General features: G+C 35.0%; 1 protein-coding gene across 1 annotated transcript; it reads left to right on the forward strand.

Moving 5' to 3' along the window:
• Nucleotides 1–3,164: 3,164 nt before the first annotated feature.
• On the forward strand, nucleotides 3,165–17,393 carry LOC131150154 (uncharacterized). The gene is made up of 2 exons (XM_058100736.1): nucleotides 3,165–3,515; nucleotides 16,890–17,393. Exon 2 carries the CDS (start codon nucleotides 16,893–16,895, stop codon nucleotides 17,070–17,072), a length of 180 nt encoding a protein of 59 aa, XP_057956719.1. The 5' UTR covers nucleotides 3,165–3,515; nucleotides 16,890–16,892; the 3' UTR covers nucleotides 17,073–17,393.
• Nucleotides 17,394–18,072: the final 679 nt, after the last annotated feature.

Consider the following 18,072-nt stretch of genomic DNA (forward strand, 5'->3'; position numbering starts at 1 on the left):
GAAGTTTCATGGGAGCTTGAGGAATAAATACATCAGAAGTACCCACATTTGTTCAGTAGGGACATACAGTAATAAGAAAAATGCAGTTAAGTATGTTAAGTTCTTTTGTGCAGGTTAGTTAGTACATGTAATAATTTTATGTTAGTAGGTAGTATTTTGGTTTGGGAGAATTTTTCTTTTATATATTTGTAATCTCCCAGAACCCTAAATGTAACCATGGTATTCTTCCACCACAAGTGAGGGTAAATAAAAAAATAAATAGTCATTTTCCTCAAAGGATGGTATTCAATACAGATAGTAAATTTTGAGGACGAAATTTTATAAGGAGTGGAGAATGTAGAGACCCGAAGAATTATAGAAATTACGTAAATAAAAGAAAGGAGAGAAAATGATTTTTCAAAAGGGAATCAGTTGGGTCTCGCCGATGAGCGTAGAGTGTTCGTCGATGAGTAGTCTTCTTGGGATCACCGACGAGGTGACGTGTCTCGTCAACGAGAATTCATCGAGAGGGTTATTCTCAAGGCCTAAAACTCGTCGACGAGGGTCAGTGCTCGTGTACGAACCTCCTTCTTGGACTCGTCAACGAGGCGCCATGGCTCGTCGACGAGGCCACGTGGAAAGCACTCTATATAAGGCTGAAAATCACATTTTCCAGCAAGAAACTTGCATGCAACCTCACTTTTTCTCTCTAAAATTTGCCCCTCTAACTTCTCTCTAGGTTTCTGGTTTCATTCTTTGCCGGTTCGACAATCGGAAGCCGCTACGCTACTCCTGGGAAGATTCTCTACAAGTCTGTTGGAGTAGTTTGTTGGTTAGGCCAACTTGGGCACCATCCCAAAATCTGGGCAAGTTGATTATTTTAAGTTTTATAAGGTATTTGGTGTTTCTGGTCTGAGAAAAATACTTTAAATAGAATAATACTGAAGTTTTGTTGGGAAAAATGTAATTTCAGGGTGTTGAACTGAGGAACACACGGGTGTAGGTTTAGTTTAAATTGTGGGCTTCTCAGTAAGTCAAGTAAGAGGATAAATTAAGTCAGTCTTTTTCATGAAATTACTTATTATTATACAACATTTATTTTCAGGAAAATATATATGTTATAGAACTATGTTTGGGAATACTGCTGTTAAAAAGGGAAATGATTTTAACACATTTTATAAGAAAAGATGATTTTAGAACAAATTATGAGTTTAGAAGGCTACTTACATTTATGTAGCATGAGTATAATATTTCTATGAAAATTATGTTATATTGAAATATTATGATTTTTTCAAGATAAACATGTTATAACAGTTTTCAGGAAAACCATACAAACAGTACAAGAACTATGGTTTTAAGAATATTATGTTAAACAATGCAAGAATTTCATGTACAAGTACGTCATGTTATGTCGGTGCCGGTGTCTTGATTTTTACGTTATGTTATGACGGCATAAATGCTGTAATTATGCATGTTATGTCAAGTTTCAAGAAAATATTATCATGTTATATTTTACTCTGAAATATGAAATTGCTATGTTCAATATCATGAAATGTATTATATATTATCACAACCTGGATAACTTAGTTTAGTTCACGAAGCTTGGTACCGTAGCTATATGTTCACGTTTACGTTAGTGTTGTCACACATCTTATGTAGAGTGTGGGAGATGACAGTCGATGTGACTTTATGGGAGTGTCGTAGTTCCCCTGGTAGTCCGGTATAGGTGGAACAGACCCATCGTACTTACATACCTATGTTTGAATTAGCATGGTCGGCCAGCCATTGCTAGGTCCCGCCTTCGGGCCGCACAACCCTATCATGTTGGGGTAAGATATGACAACAACTAACTATCTATCTATCCCGAGTAATAATTCTAGCATGATATGGTTATACAAGATGATTTTCCAAGTATAGAAATTTAGTATGTTAAATTATGTTATGATAAATCATGTTTTATTCAGATATGATATAACTGTTTATACCAGTTATGAATTATGTACTGATTACACGTATATCACGAAAAATACTTATGTTACCACACACTGATATTAGTTTATCTCTCTTACCGAGAGATGTCTCACCCCAGCATTACAAATATTTCAGGAAATTCAGGTAGGAGGGCAGATAGAGTCTCGCAGCAGTAGAAGTGGACCAAGCTACCCTGTCAGTAGAGTAAGTGGTTGAGCTAGGGTCAGATGAGTTTTTGGATTAAGACCCTAGGATTCTTTTTGGTCTTTTGTGGATGATTGTGTGTATATGATAGATTCATTAGAACTCTGGTATAGTTTCTGGTGTTGTATGACATGTATGTAATTTTATATTTTTCTACTGTTTAAGTATCAGAGTTGTATGATAGGTATATTCCTGATACCCATGGGTCCAGGTTGATCATGATTATGATAGTTTAGCAGGATATTAGAATTATTAATATTATTATTACGTGAAAAAAAAATAAATATGGTAAAATAGGCAGATCGTTGCAAGGAGAGCACAGAGAAACAAATTAGGGGGGGGGGAATTAAAAAGTCTTGAAGACTCTGGAAGTATCCCGAGTCTTCTTATATATGTATATATTCATTATTATATTATTATATTATAATATTTAATTAATAATTAATATTATTTAATTATTTTAATTAATTACTTTTTAATTAATTAATTATTATTATTATTTTTTACACTTTCATTAAAATTAGTTTTTGGGGCATTACAAGGCACCTAAGGTCAATTTAAGGTCTTGGTCATTTTGTGAGAGCTTCAATTCAAATCACGAGACATGCATGCACAATAAAACCTAAATAACTACACAACCTAAAAGATAAATAAAGTCTTCAAGTCTTCTGCTTCTTCAATATTTCATGAAATACGCCGATTGATGTGAACTTTAAGTATATTAACGACTCCATTCTACATCCGTCACTTGTGCTTACAGACATGTCAACATGTTCATGCACTAAGTATACAATTGAGATGCTGTGACAAAACAGGGATCAGACTTAAAAAGTTAACGATTTGGTTCGGTTCGAATCTGTTTTAGAATGAGGTAATTTCGGGTATTCAGTTTTCGGTTCAGTTACGGGTAATTTGTTTTCGTTTAATCGAATTTCCTAAATTTTTAATTAATTAATAATTAAATATAAATTATTAAACTATATGATTTATGATTTTAATTTTTAGGTTAGGTTGGGCGCTTGGTTCCATTCGGGATTCGGCCATTCCAAAATCCCAATTTACTATTTGCCTCTACCAGTCTTCCCTCTTCCCTTCCCAAGTTCTCAGTTCGCAAGTCGCAACTTGGCCGGCAGCTGGCACTCCCTCACAGCCTCACTCCCAGTCCCAGTTCCCTTCAGCTTCACCTTTCCTTCCCAGTTCCCTTCCCACTTCGCAGTTCGCACGCAGTTGGCGAGTTCAAACCTCCTGTTCCAGATCGGCAGATCAAGTCTTCCCCTTCGGACTTCGGCTCCCACCTTCCCAACTTCGCAGCTCGCACTCTCGCAGACTCGCAGTTCTCCTTCGTACCTTCCGTCCTTCAGGTTTTTCGTTTGTCCGTTGTGTTCAAAACTCAAAAGTCTTTGCATTTTGATGTTTATTGAAATTTTACAATACTTTAAGATGAGCACAATGTGTTTGATTAAATGTATGAGAGAATATTTCCTCCAAATTATTGTATTTATGTTGATCAGTCTCCCTCTTTAAAATGGGTTTCTTTGTGTTCTTTGTTCATATTTGTTTGAATGTTCATTGAATTTGAGTTTTGTTCCTTTTTAATTTTTTTATATTTGTGTTTTCTTACTTTTGTTGTACCCAAAGTCCAGTGCCCTGTTCTATTCTTCTTCGGTTCTTCCCTGCTCTTACCAATAACCCAGATGAAATTTTTTCTCATAATTAGTTTTATTTTTTATTCGGTTAGATTCGGTTAACTGAATTACCCGACAATTCGGTTTGGCTACGGTTTGGTTAAATGGATCAATTTGGTCAGTTTGGTTATGGGATGGAGTTTACCGAAATAATTCCGTTCGTTTGGTTAGGTTCGACGGATTGCACACCCCTAATTTCAAGTACAAAACTGAACCACCGAAATAGTTTTGTTCAGTCGGTTTTATATAAAATAAAGCCACCATACTCTCCAAAGCCCTGATACACAAAACCCCACTCCCACCCTCTCCGTCTCCCCATTATTAGAAGCCGCTACTGGTGGCTTGGCATCTCCACAGCTCCCTTTATCAGTTTCATTCCAGGTGCACACTCGTTTTAGGCTGTTTTCTCTTTCTTTCCTGCACTCTGATTCGACTTGAATCTATGCATCTGACGCATCTCTGATTGGTTTTTCTGCTGTTGTTCTGATATGTATGTGTTTAGTTTTTGGTCTATTGACATGCAGTTGTTAATTTTCTACCGATGTTCAACTCTTATTTCTTTATCTTCAGTCTCTGAATTATTTCATTTTTCTTATTGAATTGGATTTTTTTTTCAGTGAAATGCTACTGCTGATTTCATGTTGATTATGTTGGTTCTTGGTCCGATTTAATTTGGTCCATCTTTGATTCTGTGGTTCATTTCAGATTTATTCATCTTCAGTTCAGTTTATTGAGGTTATATGTTACAGGGACTCTTTTGGGCATTTTGTACACATATCACATATACCTGAATAGTTTGCGGAGTTCTAAATAGTATTTGTGTTAATTTTTCGCATGCTCAAAAACAATCTATGGGAGTGCAGAAGCATGTCAACTAGATTTTGGGCAGTTTAGCATTTTTTTTTTTTTGGTGAAAAAATAAATATTATAATATAAGACATATTTTTGCTTATATTATACACATACTCACACACACACTAGGTTATACATCTTACAATTAGGGTAGTATTTCTGATTTTTTTTTCCACCTAGCATATAGGTCAAAAGATTGAAAATCAATATTATAGCATAATGAAGACATACTTGTGCTTGTTTTAGCATTTTAGAGGATGTCAGTAGAAAAACTTTGAATAGACTGTGGTCAAGGTAGCCCTTTTTATTGGTTTTATTTTGAATCCATATTCACCTTTTTCCAATTTTTTTTATTCTATCTCTTACAGCCTATTTAGTTTCTCAGTATTCAAATCTCTTGTTCAGCTTTTGTTGTCCTAGTTTTTTTCCATAACTTTAGAAACATTATTGAGAATTGTTGACCGTGTTCACTATGCACGATTTAGCTGGGTTATCAAATTTTACCTTGAAATGCATATTTGGATTCTGCTGGAAAAAATTTCCCATGCAGCAGGTTTTGCTGCAGGAAGGACGTCTGTGTTTTTTAACATTTTAACATGGGGAAAGTAATAATTCTGTTATTGAAAACAATAAAATATATACTTCTTTGGTAGAAGGGTTTTAGCCTATGAAAGTGCTAGAAGTGATTTTTTGTCATTTATAATTATTTTTGATACATGAGGATATAATACTAAATTTGACATAAATATGATTCCATCCCTTCAGTTTTACTACATACAACGAACATTATCCATTCTAGGCACAATTCTGTGCTTCAACCAAACATTGGAATTTCTTTCATATTCCATTCCATTTCCTGTAGATTCTCCCTCAATTTCATTCCACAGAGTTCCAAACTAAGTGAGCTTTAAGAATATAAGATTGAAATGAAATCCCATCTTCTCATCCATCATTAAGATCATTTTTGGACATTTTAATCCCCCAAAATATATTTGTTCACTTTTCTATCTCTTTTTTTTTTTTCTTTCACGCTAATTGAATCTGCTAGCGAGCTCCACAAATCTGCCAAATCAGCTACAGGAGCTTCTCCTCCTCCTCCTCCATCTCTCTCTCTCTCTCTCTCTCTCACACACACACACACACACACACACACACTTGCACACACGCACCTCCTTTATTATCAGGCAATGCTTATGAAGCTTAACTGGCAGCTTTTGGAGTTCCTCGTCCAAAAATTAGCCAGTGATGATGGTTTCAGGGATCAGTGAAAGGATGATCCTGAGAAATTTGGTTTAGAATCTGCTTGCTTAAACCAATTGTGTGCTGTGTTATGTTCTTTATTTTTTTATGATAAATTTTGGCCTTATTGCTTGCAAGTGCATGTATTTCCCTTCTGTATGTGAATTAAGAATAGGGCTTCTTAAAATTGAAATTCAAGCAGTGATTTAGGGAATTTTAGATGACACAGGTGATGTATGGCTGTTGTCAACTCGTGCTGGTTTTTGGTTAAGTGATTAAGTCCTGCAACAGGTGCTGCTCTCATGTTTAGTTGCTGCCATTGAATTTGGAACCCTGAACATACTGCCGGTTATAAACTGAAGGAAGCTGAGGATGGCATCAAGTCATCATGCCCCCTATGGGCGATACCGTGATTGGAAAAATTAAATCCAGATTGTACCATCCTATGCTCAGCTTTGGGCAATCGATCTAGATTGCTTATGGGATTGGAATCAGGTAGGATTGTGGTGGATTGTAATTGGATTGCTAGGATTGTAGGATCACAATTGGGATAGGGATACTGCCAATCCTATTTCTTCAACAGAATAGGACCTATTCTTGTATTTGAGTTTTAAAACATGAGGTCCAATGGGCTATTTAAGGCTGTCCAGGATTTGAATTGGGCCCAATTGTCCCATTTGTATTCAAAATAGGGCACGAGAGGTGGGAGCCTGGAGATTTATTTATTTTTTTCTCCTGTTTCATCATGTTGACCAAGAGAGAACTCTAGCTGTCGACCAGAACAGAGCACTACCTTTGATTGACTACTGCAGCAACTTCCAACTTCAAGAATGTACATCTTCTCCTCCCTCTGTCATCTAACAAGTCTGCTTGTCTAAATTCTTTACCATCAGGGCAGAACTGAGCATCTCTTCTCTGTTACGTCTCCTCTCCTTAACATTTCATATCTCTTCTCATATCTTTTTCTTACTTTCTTTTGCCTCTTCAAATCTTCTCGTTCTTCCTGTTCATAAGCAATTTTTTTCCTGGTTTGAAGAACTGTGTGCTGTTCCTTTTGTTTTTGTTTTTCTTGTATAAAACAATTGCTTTGAAGAATAAGTTTGTCCAGTTACAGAGTTTTTCTACTGCATGCAGTTCATTTCCTGTGTTTGCCTTTTCCCTCTTATTTATTTATTTATTCATTTTGATCACCTCTCTTTTTCTTCCTTTTTATTTCTCCCTTGTCTTTATTCTTTATATATTTAATTCATCATAATAGATGAAGAAGCAAGTAGAGCACTCTATTGTTGTTGTTTTTCCCCTTCCTTTTTCATCAGCAATTTTTTGCTCTTATTAGTAGAACCCCTCGATTGTTATTTTGATCTTATGGACCCCTCCAATGATCCTATGTAGGATTCTGGTTGTACAAACCTTGGGCAACACGTGCTATAATGGCTGGGAGAAAGGGTTGTGATCCTGCAGGGTGAGCTAACTCCTAAAACCTCTCCCCAATTAAAATTGCAGGTTACAAGTCTTCATGAGTTCATGAAGCTGAAGTTGCTTGTAGTTGCCAGTTTTCGCGTTGATTCCTGGGTGTAGTGCTTCTTCTCCTACGCTGCCTGTTGTATTGGTGGTTGTTCTGGATTGGTCAAATCAGTTGATCTATGAACCGGTCAGCCGGCCAATTCACTTACAAATCCAGTTTTAAAATCATTGCATTGAGGCTGTCTTGCATCTCATGTGTATTGCATGCAAGCTAAATTTGTGTATGCCAGATTTGGCTTTATTTGAACAGATTGACAGAAGAAGCCTGCTCACAAGAGAGCTTGATGCCTTGATTGGGTGTATCAATGAGCACAAATCCCCAGATCCTTTGCTCTATCTGCCAAAAGCTGAAGATCCTAAAAAATCCTCATAAACATCATCCCCTAGCTCTCTTCATTCACTTTTTCTTTTTAAATTCTTTAAAATCCTGGATCAAGTTGTGTAACTTGTGTTAGATACTCGAGTTGCATTCCAACTGTTCAACCAAATTGAAAGTATTTTTCTTAAGGTTTAATTTTCTTGTGGTTCAACTTCGGTTCAATCAATATATGCTGCAGATATAGTGCTGCAACAGCATTGGGAGTCCCTCCCATTCTCGGGCGTGCATTGGAATTTTTTTTTTTTTTGGCATTTCCATCCTCATCAACATCATCCTCTAGCTCTCTCATTCATTTTTCCTTTTTAAATTCTTTAACATCCTGGATCGAGTTGTGTGATTTGTGTTAGATATACTCGAGTCACATTCCAACTCTTGAATCAAATTGAAAGTATTTTTCTTGAGGTTTAAATTTCTTGTGGTTCAACTTCTGTTCAATCAATATATGCTGCAGATATAGTGCTCCAACAGCATTGGGAGTCCCTTCCATTCTCGGGTGTGCCTTGGCTTTTTTTTTTGGGGGTAGGGGTGGTGTTTAAAACAGGAGAAACTGAGAACAAATTTGTTATAGAATTAAAAATCAAGCAGAAATGATTCAGTTTGATTTTTGATTTTTGGGTTATTTTCTCAACCTCGAGTTGTAAATGGTTATTTTAGGGTTCGTTTGTGCTATAATTGGCATTTTGATTGAAACTCTATTAATTGTTGAATGTTGTTTATTTAAATAGAATGCTGAATTTCTACTTCTAATGCTGTATTTTTTAATAAGATGCTGTATTTTTAAATAGAATGTTGTATTTATACTTTGAGGGGCGGGGGGTGTTATTTGGTTCATGGCATCTTTCAACATTCTTGAGAATGTGATGCCCATGGCATCTCATTCCTACATTGGTTTGAGCATGGAAATTATAGGTGGCAGACATCTTAACATTCCTGCGAATGTTAATTTCAGTGTTAATATTTTCAGTTAATTGGATTATTTAAGTGTTAATTTTTCTTAATTTATGATTGTTGAGAATTTTTTGACATGAATTTAATTAAGTACATATTCTTATAATTTTTTGTATAGGAAATATCATTATTTGTCATATATTGGATATACACATGTAACACGTGGCAAGGGTATACTGGTCATCATCACATGCCTGCTAAGATTCTCATGTTCAACCAAACATTGACATGGGAATCTGGTGTACATTCCGGTAAATCTTACAACGCAGACCAAAGGAAAATATTCCCATGAGGCAGGCATCCCATTCCTGGGAATGCCATTTTATGGGAATATTTTTGATGCCGCGAACCAAATACCCTCTAAATGTTCTATTCGGAGCTTGGTTTAAAGAATTTAGAACTTAACACTTAATTTTATCAAAAGGTAGAGTTAAACATCCTGAAACTATTAAATAATTTTTGTCAAAAAATATGAGTTAAATTATCTTGAAACTGTTAAACATCAGTAGAACACTTCTATCCTCATCCTTTGCCTGCCCCATTGTTGGATCCAAGCGGTCCCTGTGTGTGTGCATGCTACATAGGGGTGTCATATTGTGTGGTTTTGTGTTTTTAATTGGACCTTTTGGGTCTGTTAATCATAAATACTTGTTGGGCTTGCTTCTTGAAGCCAACGTTGAAAAGTTTTGATTTTGATCTTTTTGTTCTTTTTTCGGTCTCGATTTTTTAATTTAGTTTGGGCTTGGAGAATGAGAACTAAAGAATAATGCTCATTGGGCTATTATCATTTTGATTCATCTCTACTCTATTCACAAGTTTACTTGTGCTGTCTATGGATGATGGGCATTGGGAAGTTGGCCTTTTGGGTTCAGTAGCTGAGATTGTTGCTGTGAAAGGAGTTAGCACCTCCTTTTTCCCACAAACTTGTAGTGGAGTTTGATAATGCACATGAAGGGTGTGCAAGGAAAGGATTTCTCTTGTTGTCCTATGGTAGCCGAGTTAGATGCTACTTGGAAGGGTTTGTCTTGAGGGAGTTGGTAACATGCTGGAGGTTTTAAGAAGAAGAGTCAGCTCTTCCTGCCTAGCGTAGCTGGCATATTGATGCTTCAAGTTGGAACTCACTCTGTAAATGTTTATGTATATTTATCATATGATTAATCGTTAACTGGTATTAGGGGTGTAATTGGTTCAAATCGGTTTGGTTTGAACCAATACCAAACACCAAACCAAAAAGCTTGGTTCTTGAAATTGAGGAATTCCAATCAAACAGGAACCGACACTTATCACACCAAATAAATTACAGTTCAATTGTTTGGGTTTGGTTTTCAAACCGATTACCGAGTCACAAATATCATTTATTGCTCACAGCAGCTACTATGCTAAACAACACTGCCGCCTAGAGCTAAGAAAACATATTAATAGGTGGGCCTGCAATGAACAATTGCAGGTCCATGGGGGGAAGGCATGAAAACTTGGGGGCATTGACTATTTATAAGCAGCTGGGGGTGGGGGAGAAGGCTTGCTGCACATCCAAAGTGGGACAAAATTGGGGGAGCAATTGCAAGTAGCTGAGAGTTGAACTTGAACCTAATTGTCCCACGTCGAAAACTTGTAAGTTGGGAGTCTCCTCACCTTTATAAAAGTCTATCCTCAGTTACTAAGAATTGATTGGGTTACCAACATGGAACCCCTTATCACTTGAGCAAATAGAATGGTATCCCAATTCCCATGCTTCTGCTATTTTTATCCATGCTTTCTCTTCTTTTTGCCCTCGCCTTTTTTTTTTTACCCTTTCTTTTGTCTCTTCTTCCATATAATCCAAAATTTTGAATTTTGTGTCTTTCTCCACATCCAAGTTCTAAAAAAATAGTTTCATTATTCCAGAGATTTCTAAAGAGAGTTTACCTATTTTGTTTAGTTTTTTTTTTTTTTCAAATTTTTTATTTTTAGATAGTGAATGGAGTTCTTCCATTCTATCCCATTCATTGGTACCGATCATTAATACTGGGCAAATTGCTTCCTTTCTTTTGTCCCATACTACAATCTGAACAAGTCGCACATACAATACATGTTCCTCGGCACTGAGTACATCCCCGAAGGGTGGGATATTTCGTGACATTTCTGATTGACTGTCAAGTGTTTCTAATAAGTTGTTTAATAGTTGGCATGTTGAATCGTATACATAATGGTCTGGTATGGTTTATATCGATCCTAACCAGATAATTATGAATTGCTTCTAGTTAATAGAATATTAAACCTGGTAAGAAGACTTAAATCATGACTTTGCATGAAATCCCTACTATTCTCATTCAACCGCTACAAGATCAACAATTTAGAGTCCTGATATGAATGTTATATATCAAAATTTATATATATCATTAATAAATTTGGTTTTTGATATTTCGGTTCAGCGTTGGGGTTAAAAATTGAAACCAAAAATTTTAATTTGCTAGAACTGCAACCGAAAAACCAAGCCGAAACTTATTTTGGTCTGGTTTCGGGTCAGTTTTTTGTTTTTTTCAGTAATTTCTATACACCCCTAATTGGTAGTCACTAAACTGGCACATTCATATGTTACTAAAGTTTGATTGATTACATATATTTCTTTTAAAAGATTGTAATTATAAGGAAATTAGTTAGTCTAAAGGCAATTTTTTATTTTTACAATGGTTTGCAAAGGTTTAGTTGGTAATATCAAAAGGTGTTAACACCTCAATTTTGCAAAGTTTATGGCATTGAAGCCCGTAAAGTATGGAGTGACTCAGTGGCATGTCATTATCTACCGAAAGGATGGATATGATGATGCAATGGATTGCTCAATTAAACTACAATTGAGTTGCTCTAGCGCACTTTTCAAGTGATATTTCTAATATTGTAGAGTTGAAGGGTTCAATTTTTCCTCATTGGAATGATTACATACTCATCAGGTTAGGAACTTTAGGCTTAGATTTACATCTCCGCATTAGTGTACCTTAGAAACTGATTGACCCAAATTCAGCTGATGAGAAATATCTTTATGATAGTTAGGAGCATTTTAATGGATAAAGCCTTCTGACGAGCAAGATTCCCAAGAATATTCACGAGTCATTTTTGTTCCCAAAAAGGCGTGAGAATAGTTGGCATCTACTAAGAAATAAGTTTAAGCTTTTGATAAGGTGCTAATAGTCTCACACATGGCAATGTAATGGGCTTAGTAGTGTGCGAGAGCACATATGGAAATGATTACTTTTTTAAGTCATTATGATCATTTTGGAATCCTTTATGTTGCAATTCATCTGCATATCTCTTCTTCCTTAGTTTGGTCCATTTAAGATAACTCACCATATACACTAGGATAAATGGACCATTAATGAACTTAAAGCACCGTGTTCAAAAGGAGGAGAGAAGGAATATAAAAGGATTGAAATTGATTCACATGTTATCTCGCAAGGGCAATGAGTAAAAGCTTATTAAAATTAGAAGGAGCAAGAGATGATCACCAAACAAAGGAAAGGAACCAACAACATCAAGCTCTATTGGTAATGGGAAGGTGATATATCAATTAACACAAATACAATTCTTGATGTGATCATTCGGTCAAGTGGGAGAATCTTGAAGTTTCTAATGTTTGATCTTCATGACCCCATGGTTTTTTTAAAAAAAATTAATTGTCAAGTTATTTGTGATCTTGGTTCATGGATTTACAATAGGTACATTAGCCAAAGTAATGTATCTATATTGGATGCACAAGATACAATGACTAATGTTGTGTCTATTTAAATCCACATATGGTTAGTGTATGGTCTCCCAAAATACATCAGAACAAGGATGAGTATAGTCTCCCAAGGTACATTAGAAGAAGGAAGATACATTGGTCAAAGTCATGTATCTCATTATTCAGTGTATCATAAGGTTTAATTTATCACATAAATCAATAATAATAATTTGAATATAAAGGGTATATTCACCTTGGAGGAAGGAAAAAACCATGTACATATTTATGACTCTTTGTTGGATTGAGTCACTTAGACACTTATATAAAGCGCTCTTGGTTCCTCTCTCCATTCAACCAACTTTGGTAGAATTCCATTATTCAAATTAAACATAAGAGTAAGGGGAGAAAAGGTCAAGCAGTTTTCGCATGTTCGTCGCTTGATCAAAGAGGAGCAAGAAAGAAGATAGAGGCACTTGTGCGCCACACTCAAATTCTCTCAATTGAAATAGCTTAAGATATAGTACTTACATTTAAAGTTTATTTATGCATGCGTTGCTTGTAGGGAGGGGTGAGCAAGCATGCAACCCATTGTTGGCCTTGTTGCCATTGGAAGCATGCAGAAAATTGGTGCCATGAGAGCGTTGGATGTGTGTGTGGTCATGCATGCAAATCAATGTTGGGCCTTGCATGGTTGGGCATCAACCTTCTTTCTCCCCTTTTTATGTTTGTATTGAATTCTACCAAACTTGGTTTAGTGGAGAGAGGGGCCAAGAGCACTTCCTATTGGTGCCTAAGCGAGTTAATTTATCAGTGAGTTATAAATACATACATTGCCTTTTCCTTCCTGCAAGTTGACTCTACCTTTTACATTCAAATAATTATCTTTAGTTTATGTGATGCATTAGCCTATACATTGAACGATGAAATATATGACTTCGATCAATGTATCTTCCTTCTTTTAGTGTATCTTGAGATATTATATATCTTGAGATACTATAAATTAACCATACACGGATTTGAAGAGACATGACTTTGGTCATTGTATCTTGTGCATCCAATATACAGGTTACTTGATTTTGGTCAATGTACCTATTTTAAAGTCATGAACCAAGACCACAAATAATGCGATAATTTAATTTTTTCTTTTTGTGTGGCAATGAAGATTTATATAAACACTTCAGCATTCTCACACGTGACAAAATGATCACATTACGAATTATATCTGCATTACTTATGATATCACCTTACCATTATTCTTGTTCCTTTGAACTTTCTAGTTGTCCTTGATATCATTTGGATTGATTGCAATCGTTCTGTCCTTAATCTCTTCCCTTGAAATGCTAAAAGTTCATTAATGGTCAATTTATTCTTGTGTATGTTGTAACTTAAATGGATTGAATTGAGGAAGAGAGTTGCTGATGAATTGTAACATAAAGGATTCTTAAATTGTCATACTCATGGAATTATGTTGTTTGATCAATTAATTCATTTATGTTATGTGCTTCCTCGCACTTGAAACCACCAAGCCCATCAAACTTCTTAGCAGTCAAATTTGCCAAGAGTGTTCCTGCTAGAGCCTTATTAGAAACTTGGAATTGTTTCTCAATGGACGCCAATTATTATTTTTGTGCCTTTTCAAATGCAGAGATTGACTTGTGAATATTCTTGGCAATATTTTTTTTTTCAGAATCATAAAGCTTAATCTTTTTTAGAGAGAATAATCATTTGTTCAAGAAAAGTTTGATCACTTGACGCATGATCGTTTATATAAACAATAAGCTATGAACAATATATAATCATATGATTTATAAGTATGTTTATTGTTATGGATCTAGTAACAAGTAATTCATCATAGAAAAATGCAAGCATTTAAGAAACTAATATGCTATTTTCTATTGACATAAAATTACTAGTAAGAAATTATGCAGAGTTTTGTCAAAATGGTTGGGCATGTTATAATGAGAAAAAAAATAAAAATTACAAGATAGGATACAACATAGAAGTGTAATACCACTAAGAAGGTTTTTCATTTCCAGCTTTTTAGGTTTGGTTGGTCGGTTGATCCAAATGAATGGGCTTCTGGTTTTGTTCTTGGTCTGCCTGTTGATCTTTAAAGGTTTGTCTAAATAAACTGATAATCGGTTTGGATTTGGTTTTTTTATTTGATCTTTTCAGGCTTTGATCCAATATGACACCGAGGTATGTTGCCTATGCTTGATTGTCAGGTTTTGATATGTTTGGGCTTTTTGAGGCTAGTAGTTGTGAATTTTGTGTGTTTGGGTTGAGTTGATTTGGTTGTCTCAAGCTAATTCCTGGGTCTTGGTGATTTTATTTTCGGTGGTTTTTGGTTAATTCTTTGAAAATATGTATTGGGTTCTTTATTTCTTTCGTTTGGGGGTGGGAGGTTGACTTGATTAGAGTTCAGTTGAGTTAATTTTTTGATCTTGTTGGTTTATCTTTTTTGGTGGTTTTGATGAATTCATTTGGGGAGGAAGTTTGATTTATTTGTTAAGAAATTCCTAGATTATTGAATAAAATGACTTGATTTGTTGGTTTGGTGGTTCACTTTTTGTGGTGAAAACCTTCTTTGGATCAACTCTTTCTTGCTTATGGAGTATCAAAACTTATCAGTGACATACTCATCTCTATGGAGTCGTCGTGGCTGGTTTATTGCACAGCTGTTTAAGTTGAAGAAATTTGAAAAAAGGGATATCGAATCACCTTTCTTGAGATGCTAAATTGCATAGTAGTATTTTTATGCTTGCTTCATGTTTGTTTATAACATTATCTTGATTGCCAATATTTGTCTATGTTCCATTGTGTCTATATTCTTTCTCAGCAGATAACTAAGACAGATGATTTCATAAACTATTGTCAGTCGGAGTTCATTGTATAGCTCTACTAGCATTAGGGTGAATTAGTGTGGTTGACATCACCATGACGCTTAATAATAGTATAGCCTGGCCATCTTGCTTCTTTGATTGTCAATCTGTGGAATTTAGTAATTTGAAAATGGTACTTGATAATATATTCGACTATCTACTTAAGGAGGAGGTGACTATGATTGGAATTGTATTACCAGAAAAGACAAATTTTATATGCAATGTCAATATAAATTGATGTGCTTAAATCTGATGCTTAGTTGCTGCAGGGTTGTGCTGTATAATCTGAGAGTCAGCCTCATACATTTCAATGCAATGCTGGGCGAATTTCGTGTGTACACGTGTGTGCATATGGAACATTGGGGCCTGTTTAATTATGGAAAATAATTGTTAATTTACCGCATTTTGTTTGAAAGTGAAGAAGGAAAGGTTTTGACACGATTTGCTTTCGGAAATTGTTTTTTTTTTTTTTTTAATTTTCAAATAATTACAGAAATGCTACATTGTTTTCCCATTTTCTAATTTTGTATAGTATATTTGGAAAACTTTTTTTTTTTTGTATATTTTATTCTAGATTTCTCTATCTATGGGAACTTGGAGTTCAGATTTTGTGGATTATGACAAAATTTTGCATAAAATTAGATTGAATTTCTTTCAAATCCACACAAATTCAAATTCAAACTCCAAATTCCATGATCCAAATACTATTTTATAACATTTTTTTTATAATTATTTTGAAATCTAGAAATAAAAAATAAAAAAATTATTTTGCACAACTAAATAAACTCTTTATTTTATTCCTTTTTAATATGAATCTTGAAAACTAAAAAATAAACTGAAATTTTTATAATTTTTTAGAAATCTATAATGGAAAATAGAGATTATTTTCCAGACCTTTTTCCATTAGAGATGAATCTTACATGCATTTGGGCCTCGGCGCGGTAGTATGTATTTTTATCTTTTCAAAGGAGCATTAATTTCATTGTTCCTAGGGAAATGCATTGAGCTTGTGCAGATATTATAAAAACAAAAAATTTTCTTTTAGATTTAGAATGCAAATTCCCATGGCTGCAGAGACAATCCAATGCAGTAATTTAATCCCAAAAATATCACATCATGATAAATGTGTTTCGCTGTGTATATGTATTTTTTTTTCGTTACTGTGTCATAAATTTATAAAGACTGCACTTCATGTATATTTTCTATATAAAATTTGATTAAGTTTGGCTAGGCTCTGTTTCTGTGATTGTGTATTTTTTATTTTAACCATGTATCATAAATTTTAGTGATTTTGTTGTATCTACATTGCATATGTTGTGTGTATTCTTCTATATGAAATTTGATTTAAGTTTGGCTAGGCTCTGTTTCTGCATTGAGAACCTGACTCGTTGGGAAGAGAATTTCTATACAAGATACCTGCGCCTAAGCATGCTTTGATTTCATTTGGAATGAAGACTATAGACTATGTCTCCTTTCATTTTTACAAGTATCCATGTAGGTAGGTTTGATTGACTTTCACTCCTTCAAATTAGGGGATGGGTGATAAGAAGAAGAAGGCTGCTGCGGTGTTCATCAGGCTTGTCTCAGCTGCTGGGACTGGATTCTTCTATGTGAAAAAGAAAAATCCTCGGAAGCTTACAGAGAAGCTCGAGTTTCGGAAATATGATCCTCGTGTAAATCGCCATGTCTTGTTTACAGAGGCAAAGATGAAGTGACCAAGAAGCCTGTTCATGATAAATCTCTTTGTTGTTATCCCACTCTTTTCCCGAATCGGCAAGACATCTTGTTGTGAGACGATTTTCAAATTTGGTACAATTTGAATTATTGCTTTGTTGTCTGGGTGCATGGAACACTTTCTGTTTCTTTCAAAGAGAAATTGAACTCATCTCTCGGTGGCTATATGTATTTCTGTGTCATTTTTCTGAACCAAAATATCTTTATTCTCAGTGTGGAATTCTGAATTCCAACCTTTGAAAATGCAGTTTATATGCATGTAATTGGAAGTCTGGCAAAAAAATAAAATGTGGTTCTCAGAATGTCTTCTGTTTCTCCTGATGATGTGCTGAGTTAAGGAGGAAAATGCTCGGGTTCATGCGGAAGGCTGTGCCCCTGTGGGCGTCGTACCATATCGTGATGGTTACCGTACTCGAGTTTTAACTGAAACTCGTATAGAACGAATTGAGTTTGAGTTGCAGCATCTCACCAACTACATTATTTGTTAATTAATTGAATCTCTCATGTGATAAACGTGCACCACACCAGAATCCAAACTTCACCAAGGTTGTTCACATTACCCATTTCCCATCCTGTGCTTGGGAGTACAGAATTTTAGTCTTGAATTTAATTCAAAAATATTAATTTATATTCCTAAATATTATCTCATTTTCTAACCTAAAACACCTGCTCCTGCAGTCATTAATTTGTCAAAAAATATCATCTTCATTTGCGAAATGTAATACGGTAAGAAGGTAAAATATAATGAAAATTTGAATGAAAAGAATTAAAAAGTGATAAATTCCATTCTATTTTCTTAAATTTTTTTATTCTATTCTTAAGTTCCCAATCATGCAACAGATTTCTAAGTTTTGCATTGGAAATGAGTTTGAGGGGTTTTCTGGTCTAGGCGGCTGCTGCAATGAAGTTTGGCATTGTCTGCCAAAGATGGAAAGGAGGCAATGGAATTGGTTCCAAATTGATAAAAGATGGAAAGTTTAA

This window comes from Malania oleifera, chromosome 3 (genome assembly GCF_029873635.1).
Source record: "Malania oleifera isolate guangnan ecotype guangnan chromosome 3, ASM2987363v1, whole genome shotgun sequence".
Classification (NCBI taxonomy): domain Eukaryota; kingdom Viridiplantae; phylum Streptophyta; class Magnoliopsida; order Santalales; family Ximeniaceae; genus Malania; species Malania oleifera.

What these genes read in the sequence shown, in the direction of transcription:
- LOC131150154 (XM_058100736.1), top strand. Translation starts at nt 16,893, where the DNA reads ATGGGTGATAAGAAGAAGAAGGCTGCTGCGGTGTTCATCAGGCTTGTC.